The 16,923-nt window shown below is 42.2% G+C and overlaps 1 protein-coding gene across 1 annotated transcript; it reads right to left on the bottom strand.

The window, feature by feature from the left end:
* Positions 1-976: 976 nt before the first annotated feature.
* Positions 977-12,823, bottom strand: LYVE1 (lymphatic vessel endothelial hyaluronan receptor 1). Its single transcript, XM_081154124.1, has 6 exons — positions 12,232-12,823; positions 8,459-8,630; positions 8,211-8,350; positions 3,659-3,961; positions 2,787-2,865; positions 977-2,374 (listed from the first exon to the last, which is right to left on the bottom strand). Exons 1-6 carry the CDS (start codon positions 12,314-12,316, stop codon positions 2,188-2,190), a joined length of 966 nt encoding a protein of 321 aa, XP_081010250.1. The 5' UTR covers positions 12,317-12,823; the 3' UTR covers positions 977-2,187.
* Positions 12,824-16,923: the final 4,100 nt, after the last annotated feature.

The following is a 16,923-nucleotide window of genomic DNA, read 5'->3' on the forward strand; positions in this document are numbered from 1 at the left end:
GCCAGGCAGGTTGCAAATGAGTGAAATGGGCTGGGTGTGGGGGAAAAAGCAAACGTATTACCAGATTCATAGGAAATGGCATCTTTATTTGGGCACGAGGGTGCAATGGTGGACTGCAAATGAGGACGGTGGTGAAGTGGAGAGAGCACAGCCACCACTTAGTATCGGATAGTTACTGCATGAGGGAGTATGGATTCTCTATCTCCAGGTATTACCATTTTTCAAGGAAATCCCAAAATATGATTTCGTGATATCTCGATTTTTAATTCTTGGCAGTTAAACCAAAATTTAAGATAATACTTTGTGGGCCAACCAAAAAAGACTATGCCAACTAGTTATCGCCTCTGAGATAAAAGGACCATGAAGCTGTGGGGCCACTTGTGAGGGGAAAAAATTACTATCAGTCTAGAGAGGGGAAGACAGAAAGCTAGAGAAAAAAGCAAATGAGCTATCCTGAATCTCCTGCTTCCCATTAACTCTGAAAAGGATTGGAATGCAGGACCTGCGTCCTAGGAAAAGAACTGTGTGTGTGTGTGTGTGTGTGTGTGTGTGTACTTGATCAACTAAAATTAAGACCATATGCTCCTGGCCAGGTAGCTCAGTTGGTTCGTGCATTGTCCTGATACACCAAGGTTGCCGGTTCAACCCCCAGTTGGGGCACATACAAGAAACAACCAACAAATGCATAAATGAATGGAACAACTCTCCCCACCCCTCTGTCTCTCTGCCTGTCCCCCTTCCATCCTCCCTTTCTCTCAAAAAATAAAATAAAAAATAATTAAAACCATATGAAGCAAGAATAGCCCCAGAGCCCCACAGCCCCACAGCCCCACAGCCCCACATGGTGATGTATATCCTATTGGGTTAAGACTTGTTTGTAGTTCAACAACCATAGTTGTCTCTTACTTTTGCAAACAACAGATTGCTTTTATTTTGCACGAAAGGTATAATACATCTATGTAAATAAAAGAGCAAAGAAGTTTTCTACATGCTTTTATTTTTGGGGCACAAATATTTTACAAGTATTTCTGCGCCTCTTAGGTTCTTTTTGCTGGAAAAAGGAGAGCTAGTGATACATATGTTAATGGCATTAAAAATGTGCATTGTTGTATAAAAGTAATGTACTTTTTAGGTATGTTAATAATAAATTAAGGTTATAATGGTTTCCTAATTAGAGAAAATAACATATTAGTCTCAGCAAAAAGTTAGTTTTAAAAGTAGATAAGCTAGGGATATCAAAACAAAAAAATTAGCTTCAGACATTATCCTATATGCAATCTTTTGATGAATAACACTCAGTTACAGGATGTAATACCTTGCACAGCACCTGATATATAGTAGGCGTTCAACAAATGTTAAATTTCATTGCTTTTTAACACAGTAATTTCCCTCAGTAATAATCCTATAACTCTAGAAATTTCTAAGAGATTTTTTTGGTTTCTTGTAAAAGTATATTTTTCTGGAGAAAATAGCAGCAGCAGGAGAGAGAGAAAAGAAAATGTGCGTATGTTCTAAAAAGTGATTCCAACTCCAGTTGCTCAGAAACAAACACTTTGGCCCTGCCTGTATCTGTCGTCCCTGCTGACAATATGCTGTGAATGTCCTCGGCCTCATTCCTTCTCTCTGTTTATTGTGGCTTTACAGAGATCAGGTCTCAAGTCACGGGACTCTATGGCCTTCAGTGCTAAACTTTTCCTTCCTTCTTTTGCTCTTGCCTGGCTCAGAAGGACATGCCAGGTGGTATAAGTGTTTCCTTTGCAGAGCTGAAGAAGGGATCTGGTGTGGAATCAATAGAGAAAGCCTTGGTTTCGGTGGTTTCTTGGCTCTCATCTCGCCTGTTCTCGGCCAGCCCAGAGGCCTCTTTACAAATGTGTTCTGATTAGCTGTTTTAGATCCCTGTGCTTTGTAAAGCTCCTTTCTTCCACTGAGATATTAGTAGGACATAACAAGACTAGAAAAGCTTGGGAAGCTTTGGAGGCAGGAGGACAGGGTCCAGCAAGGATCGCGGCAAGAAGGGAATTCACTTTGGTTACGTCACCTACATAGTCCAAAGGCAGCCCCGAGCTGGTTCCAGTTAGGCAGCAAGGCTGGGCTTGTTTGGTCCTTTGGCCCTTTTAGTTTCCCCATCTGGGGCGAGGATCTGTGTCCCGAAAGAAGTCGGCCTCAGTGCCCTCCTTCCTCTCCCATCTAAACTTCGGCTTCCAGGCACCGCACGGTAGTTTTGGGCGGGCCCTTGGGCTCTTCGGGCCTTTTGTCGGTTTTGTTTGGGTCCTCCCCTGGGTTGCTGTCATTGGCCTTCTCCTCCTTCACCACTTTGGTCTCAATCATTTCCTTCTGCTGATTCTTGTTTGTAAAAGGGAAGGCCTGTACGTACCTGCGGGCATAAACATGACATTAAAGGGAGAGAATTCTGTGTAACACGCGCAACAGCAGATAGTGCTCTGTCTGCGGCGGCCGTATTGGCTCCGCGCCCCGGGCACTCTATGCCAGAGATGCTAACACCGAGAGATGCTCAAGTACATGAGCGCACCCCACCCGAACGGGTTCATTTAGAGGGGATAGTAAGCTCGCGGGACAAACTTCAGGCTGGCCCCCCAGCCCTCCCACCAAAAGCAAAGAATCAAACATCAAATAAAGCATATACATCTTCCCCTGGATGTCAATCTTTTCTTTTTATTTCTTGATTTTCAAAGGGACGGCCATTAGCCTGTAATAACAACTTTGGAAAAACACAAGATAGGGATACAACAAAGATGTTAAGACGAACGATGTGCCAACAACCCCACCTTTTGACGTAGCACACGGCGAGAGCGGCGGCAGCGGCAAAGAAGAGGAGCGCTAGCACTAGCAGGGCCGTGGGGACACCTGGAGGAAACAGATGGCCGTTGGTCCCTCACTCCCACACTGCTGCGCACCGCTCTTCCAACACGCACCTAGCATGCATCTCTACCGGGCTTGAGGCTCAGATGTGAAGGAGAAAAGCCTTCTCTGCGACCACACAGGGGCCCCTTAGGATGCTGGGTCCACATCTGCTGCTTTGCCCATAGAACCCTTCCTTGGCCTTGCCTCTCACACGCTGTCCAGTCTACCAGTTGCACTGTGACAGGAAGAGTCCATGTGTGGCCTTGAGATGATAAGTTTGGAGCTAATCAAGTGTAAGACCCTTACTTTTATTTTATTTATTTATCTTTATTGTTAAAAGCATTCGGATGCCCCCTTTTCCCCATTGACCCCTTCTGCCTTGCACCCACCCTCCACCTCCACCCTAAGCCTTCACCACACTATTGCCTGTGTCCATGGGTTATGCATTATATGCATATAAGAAATTAAAAAACCAACTTTCTAATCATATGCATTTAAGGTATATATTTTTTAAAAACTTCTACATATTCATAGATAGTAATTTATTTTTAAAAGTTGAGTTTGAAAAGAAAAACTATTTTGTATTCATGGTTTTTAGTTTAATCATTAAGGTTTTTTAGAGCTCTCAATTTCTATGACTATGAGAGTTGAGTTCGCATTAAGTTTGTATTTGTATTTGACAGGTCCTGAATGCCCAATCTGGAGACAGCCTAATTTCTATGTGTTGATGTATTGTCTGTTACACACACACACACACACACACACACACACACAACACAGACACAGACAGCTTTACCTCCAAACCCAGCATCTTCATTCTTGAATGCTGTTTTAGATTCGGTATATGATTCAGTTTCCATAGATATGGTAGTAGTTTCCATAAAAACTTCTGTTATGCAAATTAACTTTCTTTTCGGCGGAGAAGTGGGCACTGGAGCAGGGGCAGGAGGAGGTGTAGTAGAGTACGGCACATCAGTAGGTAATGCTGAGTGCACAGTGTCACTGCCAATTGTTTCTGCTGTGTATGCTGCTGTTTCAGTGTTCCATATGGGCTCTTTGGTGGTGATAGTATTTGGAAAGCATGAGTTAATCCAAATATCTGTGGGGAAGAAAAAATGAAATAACAAGTAAATATTGCAATAGCTTCCTAACTGGTCTTCTTGCCTCTAGTCTTACTCCCACCCACCCCAACCCTCAGTCCCCTTATACTGGAGCTGGAATGGTTTTGCAAAAATGCAAATCTAATTATATCACTTCCTTCCTTAGAATCCTTGGGTGACTGTCTCTACTGCATGGCCTGTAAGGCCCTCCATGATTTGATCAGTCTTTCTCTCATTCCTCCTACCATACTGAAATTCCTTCAGTTCTTTGATATGCTTTCTCTCACAAGCCTTGGACCTTGATGCTTTCTTCACCTCTAAGACTCTTTGCCCCCTCTTTATTTAGCTAACTCTTACTTGTCCTTCAGGTCTCAGATTGAACATCTCTTTCTTAGGCAGACTCGATGACCAGATGGGGTCCCGAGGCACATGTTCTTTTACCTCCTTGTATTTCCCTTGTCATGGCTCCCATTATACTCCTTCCTACTGGTCTGTCTTAGTCATCATGATATGTGCACTACTTGACAAAGCAAGGAAGGAAAAGTGAAAAGAAGGAGTAGATAGGGAGACCAAATACACACACATGACACCCCTTCAAGACAAAGATCTACTAAAACTAAGTTTCTCTGTGCTCATCGAAAAAGGCAGGGGGAAATAAGGGAGAGATGTAGGTTTGCTTTTTAATCTATTGAATGTGGTTGATAGGAAACTAACATTTGTTGAGCATCTTGCTCTGAGTCATCATAGCACTTCATTTAACTATTTTATCAGACCCTCATTTATATAAGAGGGGACTGAAGTTCAGAGAAACTGAATGGCTTGCCCAAAGTCACAGAGCTAGTAAATGGCAGAGCCATGAATATATTATAATGCGAATTTGCATCTATTTAAAACCCCTATTTATTTGTGGCAGGGGGTAGCTTCAGCTGGAATGCTAGCTATGAAGGAAAATCATTCTGTGCGGCTGAGCATGGCTCAGGGGTTGAGTATCGACCTAGGATCCAGGAGATTGTGGTTCAATTCCTGGTCAGGGCACATGCCCAAGTTGTGGGTTTGATCCCAAGTGGGGGGCATGCAAGAGGCAGCCGATTAATGATGACTCTCTCATCATTGATGTTTCTATCTCTCTCCCTTCCTCTCTCTGAAATCAATAAAGACATATTTAAAATAAAATAAAAAAGAAAAGTCATTCCATTCATTTTTGAAAATTAAATTATCAATCAAGATCATGGATACTATCTGTAGTACTGATGAAACATTTGACTACACATGCATTCAGTCAGAATTTTATGATATTCATTTTACTTTGAAAATACTTCTATTCAAACAGACATTATCCTTGACTTTCTCTGCCTTGAACTTTTAGCTACATTTCCCATTTTTGAGCAATGCTGAGTTCTTCGCTCAGAAAATTAAAAACAATTTAATATCAGGGAGAAAAACTACTGAGCACAATATACTGTGCTGGGAACTGAAAATATAGAGACAAGTAAGGCATGGTTCCTGTTTCTGGGAGGACCGAGTATTTTGATAAGGATAAGGGGAGATCACTGGGGATTCACAGAGGGTATGGCAGTGAGGCAGGGTAGGGAGGCTTACGTATTCATTCAACAAATATTTACTGAGCTCCAACTTTGTGCAGGTACTGCTCTAATCGCTAGGGACAGGGTGCAAATGAGATAAAACCCCTGCTTGTAAGGTGCTTATATGCTACTGGAAGGATAGAGATAATTATTTTTTAAAGGCAGAAATGTCAAAGGGTGGTAAAAGTTGAGATGAAAATTGAACAGGATAAAGATTAAACTGGAGGGGCAGGGAATGGAAGGCAGATACTCTGGACAGGGAGATAAGAGACAATCTCTTTGTGGAGGTGGTACTTCACCTGAATGGTGATAAGTAGCCAGCCATTGATGGTCTCGGACAAAAGAATTGCAAATGAAGAGAATGGGAAGTTCAAGAGCCCGAAGTTGAATGAACTCAGCATGTTTGATGGAGGGAAAAAAAGCCAGAATGGCTGGAACTGAGGAGCAACTCATCTAGTATGGAAGGGGGAAGAGACTACCCCAGTCCGTAGGCATTAGCAGAATCCAAGAACCCAGAAGTCTGAAAGTGTGATTATGTTAGAAAAGCGAGAAGGAGCACAGTGTGGCTGGAGAGTAGGGTGTGCGTAGGATCGGCGGCGTGAAATACTGCAGGTAAGAGATGAGACGAGGAAGACAGTTCGGAGCTAGAGTACTGTGATTCATAATTGTCATGGTAAAGAATTTGGAATTTATTCTGTAGGAGCAGGAATTTTTGACTGGGGTCCACAAACTGATACACAAAAGCTCTCAACTGACATACAAGTTCTCATATATGCCCACTTTTATGTGCAAAAAGCTTTGTTATTTACATCATACTCTCAAATGGGAAGTTATCCAATGTTGTGGAGCATAGGAGTGACATGATTATTAATGGAGGTGGGTGGAGATGAAATACAGAGGGCAGAGGGTGCAGTCCAGTGTAAAGGAGATGTTTGCAACTGCATGGAAATAGGGGAATTCAGAAGTGTCTGGAATCCTAGAATTTAGACCTTAGAGACCTTCTAGCAAAAAGTGATTCTATACTCTGGTTGTGGGTTAGACTCATCTGGGAAGCTTAAAAAATATTGATGCCCAGGACCCATTCCAGGCCTGCGCTATTGATGTGCGGTTACCACCATGGAAGGTGCTACAAGGAAGTGCCATGATCTGAGATTTAAATCCTGGCTCTTTCCCTTATTGACTGTGACCATAGCACGGTATACCCTAAGCATCAGTCACTTCTACTGGAGAGTGGCAATGAATCAGGGTTAAAGTTATTCCGAGTCCCAGATCTCACAAGATAGTAATGAAAAGGAAGTTACAGAAACAAAGAAACACGGGTAGGTTTAGGGTGATCCTCACAAGGAGAAGCCGGTCAACCTGATTTATTTCAAAGTGATAGTATAGCCACTTGAATTTTTACAAGTCTCTTTTGTACCCAGTTCTCTGACAGTACATATCTAGAGGGATATCTTCTGAGGACTAAAAGAAATGCAAAGCTCCCCGCTTGGGAGAACTGCTCGGACCCTATGTTGCCTTTGGGAAACAATATTGTCAATGCGCATTTATCTCTTGGATCGTAGAGAATGGTTTTGGGATCCATCCTTGTGTATCACCGCTCAGCTGTATGACCTTTAGAAGGTCAGGTTTTTGAATATGGGTGAAGAGTAATATATCAGGCAGAATTTCTTATGACAAACGGAGGACAAGTATTTGGTAAAAGGAAAACCTTTCTGAGAAGGTACTTACACCTTTCTGGGAAGGTAAAGCCCTTGGGCTAAGGCAAACAAGGGCCCCAACAAAGTTGAAAGAGTGACAGCTGAGTGTCAGCACATCAGCTCTACTTTCTTGTTTCAACTCTTTCCTTCATAAAATGGAGATTGGGTCTTGTTCTAAATAACATCAAATGTAGCGGCTGGATTTCCTCTCCCATAAAGGAATGTAGGGTGATGGGAAGAGCATGACTTTAGAGTTAGACTCGTGTTTGAACCTTTATATTATTGAGATCTTAGACAATTGTACTTATAGCCTCTGAGCTAAGTTTTTTCCTGCAAAATGAGGTTGATAAAGCATACCTCGTAGGGAGGTTCTCAAGACTCAGTGAGATAACTTAGTACACTACTTTGTCCATAATGGATATTTCCTTCTCTTCTTCCTGTTTATTATTTTATTTTATTTTTTAATCTTTACCCGAGGATATGTTTTTTAAAATTGATTTTGAGAGAGGAAGGAAGGGATGGAGAAAGGGGGAGGGGCATTGGTGTGAGAGAAAAACATTGATTGGTTGCCTCCCATACACACCCCTACTGGGGATCAAACCGGCAACCTAGGTATGTGCCCTGACCCGGAATCAAGCCCACAACCTTTTGGTGTATGGGATGACACTCCAACCAACCAAACCACCTGACCAGGGCTCTTCCTGTTTATTTTATGGGATGCAGGGTGGAGGTAATGAGGCCTTCTAGGATGCCCTCCCCCTATGTTGCCAGTCAATCATATTTTCCCTAACTTTTTCCTCCAAGGAGCACACTGCCACCTCTAGCCTGGTCACAGAGTCAGTCTTGAGAGGGTTAAATGATCATCACTATGATTGCTGGTGCTCATGGTCACTCTTCTCAGACACATTCTACAGCTAGAGAAACCCAGAGAAAACATAGCACATGGAGAGGCTGCAGATGTGACTTACCAGATGAGTTGTAACAATAGGCCTTTAACTTTTGGGTGGGTAAAGTTCTCCAAGTCACAACACCCACCCTGTTCTTTCCACACTTGGGGTTTGGGAGAATCCGAGGAACGACTGAGATCTGATCTGCAACCCATCCAAAGCTATAACAGAACACATATTAGTTAAACGAACACATTTATCCCTATGGCTGAACAAGAATACAGAGCCAAAGAGCTCCGGCTGTGTTTGTGAACCCAGCTATTGCTCACCTGCAAGTCTCAAAGCCAGACTTCCATGCTGCTTCGACCTGGTCTTTGCTGGCTAGCGTTAGTCCCATCAGCCTACAGGCCTCCTTGGCTTCTGTGAAATTCAGCTGCTCAGTTGTCTTTTTGTTTACAAGGGTGACTCCCATAATTCTGCATGACCCCGAGAGGGAAAGCTCTGCAAAGGAATCACACAGATCCTCAGTTTGCTGCTGTCCTTGTTCATGGCCCTTAGGCTCCTCTCCCCAGCACAGCATTATTGTCTTGATGCAGCAGTGAGGTCATTGTGGCTGGAATTGGAGTTTAGAAATAACAGGACACAGGCCAGACATTTCCCACAAGGACATCCTGCTGGATTGGGTGGGTGCTTGGTCTGATCAAAGGTACCTCCCCTCAGACCCGAGCCCACTCTACCACACTGCGTTAAGGTGCCTTGTCTGTTACAAGGAGCTTCAGCTACCAGTTCCTGGGGTAGGGTCCAGGCGATGCTGCTGCTACAAAACTTTTTAGAGTCTATAAAATGAAAGGTGCGAGACTTTGAGAAAGACAGAATTCAGGGCTCTTGCTAATAGCATAGTTAGCAATACTCCAAACTAATGTGGTTTGGAGACACCAATATTTCTGAGATGGGCTGAAAAATGTTGCACTTGGTATAATAAGAGCTCTCTCAGTCCCAGGTCTCCTCTGACCACTGGGGGGCAGGCTTGCTCAGGAGTTCCTGAAGGAGCTGGGCAGTAAAACTTGCAGTAAAACTTGCGTGGCAGAGAAACTAACCGAATTAAGAGTCTTAGAGTCAGACCTGGATCTGAATCTACCTATGTTGCTTGCTCCTCTGTGACCTTAGGCTAGCTGTTTCATCTCTCTTAGCCTCATTACTTTATTTATAAAACTGAGAGAGTAACAATGTCTATTGCAGAGGATAGTGAGAGTTAAATGAGTTAATTCAAACAAAAATGCTTAACATAGTGTCTGCTACACAGTAGGCACTCAGTAAATCATAAGTAACATTATCATTATATTACCTTCAAAGCATTTTGCTTTCAGTCTTCTAATAGCCTTCCTGAGGAAGCTGAGGCAGTTGAAGGGTTAAAATGCGAATACTATTTTACTCAAAATCTAACGAACCTAGAGTCCTTTTGATCCCTTCCCTCTGACTTCTACGATTTACAGCCCTGTATGAGACTGTGAGGTGCACTGCATTCAGGTACATTAGTCCTACTGGGCTTCATCCTCGAAAGTTCATAAAAGGCTCATTCAGTCTCCCAGGTAATTTCTTGTACACAGATCTGTGCATTAGATGCCCAGTAAAACGCTTCGACCACTTTCTAGGTTAGTATTTAAAGGAAGTTTCTTCTTGAAAACACGGAGGGAGCCTTTCTAAGAGATCCCTGCCCCCTCGCCGTGCTCTGGGCCAGGGGCTGGGGAAGGAACGCGCGTGTTGGTCATGCACGATAGTTGTGGGTGGCCTTGTTTGCCTCCCCACCCTGCTCTCGCCAAGAGAGACTTGAGAGCCAACACCCTAATGCAGGCTTTGTGACAGAACAGCCTCTTGTATTAACATGAATACCAATAAAATTCCAACTTCTATAGTGTGTTGATGCTACTCTGTGCCAAACCCTGTCTCTTTTAACAGAAAATTGAGGCTCAGGGAGATTAAGTAACTTTCCCAAGCCCAAGGATATAGAGCAACTAGGTGGCAGATTGAGGGCACAGACCCAATTACCACTGACTAGTTCTTAACTAGCACTGTTAAGAACTAGTTAAACTTTCCACTGTGCTATGGAGAAAAGATGAAAACACACACACACACACACACACACACACACACACACAACTAGAGCTGAACTCTTGGAAGACACCGTTTGTCCTGGAATTGGGCTCATGTAGCCCATGAGCTTGCTATTGCTCAAACCTCTTAGGGCTGGCTATTTGGGGGGGGGCGGGGGGGGATACTTGCAGGTTTACTAGTTACACTATAAAGTAGTCTTGATACTCTCTCATCGTACCTCATTTTCACTCTGAATGTTATTAGTAGTAATGATAGACCTATTCTGGGCAATAGATGTAGCTTTGGATATTTCTTGTCATGTTAATTGGCTGTGGGACCTTGGGCAAGTTAGCGTTCTCATCTGTAAAATTGGGATGGTTATCTCTTCCTCAAAGAATTTTTGTCAGAAATAAATTAGATAATTTGTACCTAGCAGAGGCTGGGTCTACAGTAGATAGTTAACAAATATCAGCCAATTTCAAGCTTTCCTATTTCATTTAAGGACAAAAATAGGGAGTTGGTATCCAAGAAGTACACCATTAATCTCTTAAGAGTTCTCAGGAAACCACAAGCATGGTAGCAATAGTGTATGCTCAGTCGTCAGACAGAGCTGAATTCAAACCCAAGCTTTATTATTTACTGCCTGTGTGACATTAGGCAAGCCCCTTGGCCTCACTACCTGTTTTCTCATCTATAAAATGTCTTCTTGAGATACTATTCTCAAGCCTAGGATCACATAATTTTTCTTTTAAAGTGCTCAGATTTTTATTTTCCCAGAGCTGTTATGAATGATTTGTGGTTATAATTTTTTGCCTGTGATGTAGAATGTGGTTACCACTTAGGCATCTCAAAAGCCTAGAAATCATTCCAAGTCATTCTTTTTAAATATATAATACATATTAGTATACACACACACTTAGCTCTGTAGCTCTGCATAATAGGCCGTGAAGGAGACTGACTCCTACCCTCAGCCATTCACCTTCATTGGCCACCTTTTCCTCAGTCATGGTTCTGAATAATTTCCAGTTGTTTCCAAAAAATTAATTTCCTTAGGAAATTTTGCCATTATTGAGGATGGTCCTAAGAGTGTAATAGAGTCATTGTCAAAGAACAATTTTCCAAAATAGTTTCAGTAATGGCAGCATTTGGGGGATTTCAGAGAGGACCAAACTTATTTGACAGCAATAGTTCTTGTATTTGAAAAAAAAAAATCAGTTATATAACTCTAGCCTCCCTTATAAAATTAAATACAACAACATATGAATCAACTCTGGAGGCCTGTTCCTGATATATTTTATACCTCAGGGCACCTTCCAGCATAGGAATACTCGATTTTTCCTTTAATGTACTCAGAGTTTCACTTGCCCAGAGCTGAAAGGAGTGATTTGTGGTTACAGTTTTTTGCCTGCAATGCAGAATGCAGTTACCATTTAGGCATCTCAAAAGCCCAGAAATCATTTCAAGTCATTCCTGTGGTAGAGAACTGATGGCTAATTTTCAAACCTATATTTCACAAATTTTTTTCCAGTTAATTTACTATTGCATATTAAAAACATATGCATCCCATGATAGTATAAAATTGAAATTAAAATTATTATATTGGAACTTCCAAAAATATAAAACAGACCAACATTCTGTGAAAGTTATGTGTTTTTCCCAGACTTAGCAATTGCTTAAAATTTTTTACACTCATTTTTTTGCTCCTTCAATGAAACAGTTTTAAAAACAAATGATCTCTCCTCAACATTTTGTTTAAAAATATTCTCATTAAAAATAGTCCATAACCCAAGAAGCAAAAGTAGAGATAACATAAAGGTGAATGCGAATCGTTTTGGTGAAGTTGAACGATATGGTGAAAACCTTTCTGGCAGACCCATACCACCCATTCGATCTTTTATGGACATTGAGGGTTGCCCTGCTCCCAGCAACCCACAATCAAGAGCTTGGTAGGCTCAGGACAGGTTGTAAGACCTTGCCTTGCCTCAGGTTGGCATTCTGCTAAGAAACCTACCTTGTACCCGGAGAGAGCCTTGGACCAAGAGCCTTGTGGTCCAGATGGAGGCAAGAAGCAACACCAGGCTGAAGCACTTGGTCATTGTGCCAACCCCTTCAGAGCCAGAGAAACACCTCAGCCAGCCCCTGGCAGCAACAGAGGCATGCAATCGCCAGTCTGGATGGAGACTTCTGGAAATATGCTGGGGCCCCCACTGCTCCAGTTCATAACCGAGACATCCGGATTTCCCTGCTTTCAAGCTTCTGACTTGTCAAGGTCACCAGGGGAAATGAGTGACGTCCCTTGAATGCTCAGGCTGTACTTTGTGGATAGCTTTCTGGAAAATTTAGCTAATGCTGACTCAGAAAGCATAGAAATGAGGAAGGCAGATAGCACAATGTGAACTGCTAAAGGTTTCCCCAATTCCCATGTCCCCTGCCACAGCTCCCCCCCCCCCAGCTCAGTTCTCACATGTTCATTGCTATTGCCCGTGGAGCCCATTCGTTTATATACTCCTAGGAATGCCTCTGTCTCTAAAGGATACTGAGCATCGATTGTGCTTTTCCTCTCACAATCGGTGGTTTTCCCCAGCTGCGTATTCTTCTGATCTGTGGGGAATGATATACCAAGGACAGAATCTTCGGCCTCCCTTTGGGACTTCTTTTATACATTTAAACTTTGTACACCACTATAGGTGAGTCTTTCTTCAAAGAAACCAGGCACAGAAAAAAATTCATATTTAAAAAATACAAGTGGGGGGGCGATTTACAAAATTAGCTATTTTATACTTTAAAAGAAAGGGGGTTTGACTTTACAATAAGAATTACTTCAGGGGTTCTTTATAATAACTCTCTTTAATAACTTCTCTTATAGACCAAATAACTTCTCTAGTAGATCAAAATTCAATTTAGACTTTCCCTTTCTCATTTGATGAACATAAAGTTTATCTGTACTGTGTGCAAGCAGACCACACGCACTGTTTTCCCAGCTGGATTTTCAGTGATTGGTCCCTCCCCCATGGTAATTATGGAATTCTGGATTGAGAGTAATGCCTTGAGCAAAGGTTTATGAGATTTCCCCAAAATGAATGTCATTTATGGGAATAGTGTATGCACAACTAGTTCTTTTCTACATAAGTGGTATTCATAAGTTAGATATCTGTACAGAAAATATCAATAGCAAAAGGAGTCTCTGCTCTGCACAAACACAGGGAACTTCTAAGAGACCAGAAGAGAGCCCTTCAATATCTTAAATATCTAAATATCTTAATATCTTTAGACCTCATTACTTAGGTGAGCATAAGCCTTAGGCTATGGGTACCTCAGAAATGTGACTATCACCCTAGAGCCAGGCAGACAGGAAGGCAGGAATCATATCCTCTGCAGCATTACCCTTAAAGCCTAGCATCACGCCTGAAAGTGAGCTAGCCTTCATGTATTTGGTCAAGTATAACAAAAAGAAAGAAAGAAGGAGGGTAGGAAGAGGGAAAAATGGCCTGTCACCCATAATAAGTTTCTGAAGAATTTGTTGCCAAGAGCTAAAAGCTAAAGCGGGAGCTATAAAGAAAATATTGCCAGATGGTCTCTCATCACAGTTTAAGAAACAGTGTTCAGGATACAGCTGCAGCACTATCCAATAATTAAAGAAAAAAAGTTGTAGAATTAGAAGGGAAATGTGAAAAGTTAAATGAAAACAAAGAGAACAAGTTTCAAAGAAGAGCCCAAAATATGGGGTATTCAGGCCAGTTTTCTTGTTCCCTGCATATGGAATACATGAGTAAAAGTGATATTTAATCTGATGTATGCAAATAAAAATTTAAATAGAATAGACATTTTGAAATGTGGCAAGAAAGAAAGTAATGTGGTGCAACCCAAATCCCTCAAAGGAGGGTAATATCTAAATTCTAGTTTAAGTTCTAACACTAATTATCTGTGTGACCTTGAGAAAGTCACTTAACTTCTCTGGGCCTCAGTTTTATCACCTGTCAAATAAAGGAGATGAATTATATGAATTTAAAAGTAACATAGCAATGTAATTCTATGAAACTGATATTACAGGAATTAGTTGTTTTCTAACATATATAAATAGGCAAATGTATTAGTCAGTGTAATCTGTTAGAACAAACAACCCCAAATTTCAATGCCTTAATAAAACAAAAGTTTATTTCTCTCATGTTACAGTCCAATGGCTGACAATGGTGGTGATGGTAGTGGAGGTGTATATGTGTGCGGGAGGGATTTTGCCACACAGTTTTCCAGAGACCGTGTAGCTCTACCATCCCTTAGTACCTCAGCTCCCTCCTCCCCAAGATCTACACGGAGCCAGCAACCAAGGGAAGGGAGTGTGGAGGCTTGTGCTGGAGAATACCATAGGGGCCAGGCCTGGGAAGCAGCTATATCACTTCCAGCCCTATCCCATTGGACAGAACTTTGTCATGGGTTCCCATCTCACTGCAAAGGAGTCTGGAATGTAATCTAGCTGTGTGCCCAGGAGGAAAAAGAAAAGTGAAGTGGTGAACACATAGCAGTTTCTCCCACAGTTTATTTACCTTTCTGATCGCCTAGTACAGGGCTCCCTATTTCTATCACACATAGAATAGTCACTCTTTTCTCAAAGGAGACCATTCCAGGCCCCGTCCAGCTCAAAGTCCATGACCACTGAGTTATGGTCAGCCATCCCTATCAGGTCCAGCGGTGGCACTTTGTGGTCTCCTAACCTATGACGTTAAAAAGTTGTATGCTGCCCCCCAAATGTAATGGTGAAGCAGGATCTGGATAACCTCAGTAAAAACTGCCATGTGTAAAGGAGAGGAATGGGAGACACAGCAGACACCCGGCCATAGGCGTTCTGGAATACCAATGGAGAGACATCAGACAGGCCACTAGATGAGCTCTCTGTTGCTGCATAACAAATGACCGCAGACTCGATGACTTAAACCAACACCCATTTATTATCTCACGTTCTGCGGGTCAGAGGTCCCCGTGGGCTCGGCGGGGTCCTCTGCTCTGGATCTCACAAGACTGAAAGCAGGGCGCCGGCTGGGCTGGCTCTCACCTGGAGGCCTGGGAAAGAATCCATTTCCATGCTTATTCAGGTTGGGGGAAGAATTCTAGAAATTTTAGAAATTCTGCCTACCACAGTTACCTATCTTTGATTAGATCTTGATTCTGCGTTCTGGGAGAAACTCCAATGTCCCCTGTCCACTGTTCTCTGTGGGGCTTCATTTTATATCACCTTTCTTGGGCACATTTGAAGTGGAAATTAGAGAGTATGCCTCTCCTTTACTATCTGCTTTCTGCTGGTATAAGCTTCGGATCCCCAAAGTTGTTTTCCAACTTGAACAATCAAAGGAGTTTTTAGTCCTGGCTTATGCTTCTTTGTACATATAGTTTCCTTACAAATTTAGATTTCTGATCTATTTGCTTCCCTCTGATTCCACGTGTCAATAATTATACCCCAAATTCTTTCCCAGTTACAATTCTCAAAATATATTCTTGTTTTCTCAGCCCCACATGCTCCTTTCTCTCTCTCTCTCTCTCTCTCTCTCTGTCTCTATCTCTATCTCTATCTATCTCTATCATCTCTATCTCTGTCTCTATCATCTCTATTTCTATCTATCTCTATCATCTCTATCTCTGTCTCTCTAATTTAATGGTAGCTAGTTCATTTAAAAGCAGAAATAGAATATCCTTAATCTGCTCTTTGCCACAGGGCTGAGTTGATCTGGTTTCAACTGAGAAATTTTATTGGTTCTTTTTTCGAAGCTCTTTTTAGTCTTACTGTTTGGGGTTTAGAAGCAGTTAGATTTTCTAACCCTTCAGTCTGAACACTCTATTTTTGTCCTTTCTTCCGAATAGCCAATTCTTTGCTGGGTACTTTTTTTCTTGCAATACTTTGCCAAAGGCAGCCAATAAAAGTTCACATACTCCAACACTCTGATTGTTTCCAAGCACTTCTAGACACAAGCTGCCCATGGGCTTACCCCAAGTTATTATGGGCAAAACTTTACCAGATAGTTTTGTTTTAGTCACAGCATGGGTCACACTATTTCCAGCCCCTGGTACTAGTTTATTTCCTGTCACTTGACTGCTAAGCCAGTGCTTCATATCTTGAAAATTTGTTATTGAAGCACCCCACTTCTGGTTCAGATGTATGCATTTGTCAGGGTAAGCTAACTGCTATAACAAGCATTTTTTAATTTCCCTGGCTTAATACACTAAAATTTTGTTTTCTGCTCATGTGCCCATTCAAAGACTCAGCTCCCACCCAGGGGCTCTGCCATCTTCTCGGGCCTCAGGTCCTCAAATGAGTCTTCTGAACTTGATAGGAACAGAGCTGAATAAAGAGGGTGTGAAGTTTTGGGTAAGACAGTTTGTTTCTAAGAAGCTAGATCTGGAAGGTCTACATTCCCCTGCGCTTAGCTGCAAGAGAGACTGATAAATGTAGTTTATCTATGGAAATTAGGTTGGTAAACACTCAGCAGTCTCAATCACAGCAAAATGCATTAATTAAAAAAAACCATACACTGGGAAAGTACAAGAAACTCGGCTCAGGAATGGTGAGGGGAGAAGGATTGGTCCAGCTCCTGGGACTGGGGACTTCTGGCTTGCTTCTGAGAGACCCTAATAACCAACGGGATCTATTTAATTCAGGTTTGGGGCAAGATTGGTGGCTCAGCTCCACAAAATGAGGAGGCATTTAGCTGTTTCC

This window comes from Miniopterus schreibersii (assembly GCF_964146895.1).
Source record: "Miniopterus schreibersii genome assembly, chromosome: 12".
Taxonomy (NCBI): domain Eukaryota; kingdom Metazoa; phylum Chordata; class Mammalia; order Chiroptera; family Miniopteridae; genus Miniopterus; species Miniopterus schreibersii.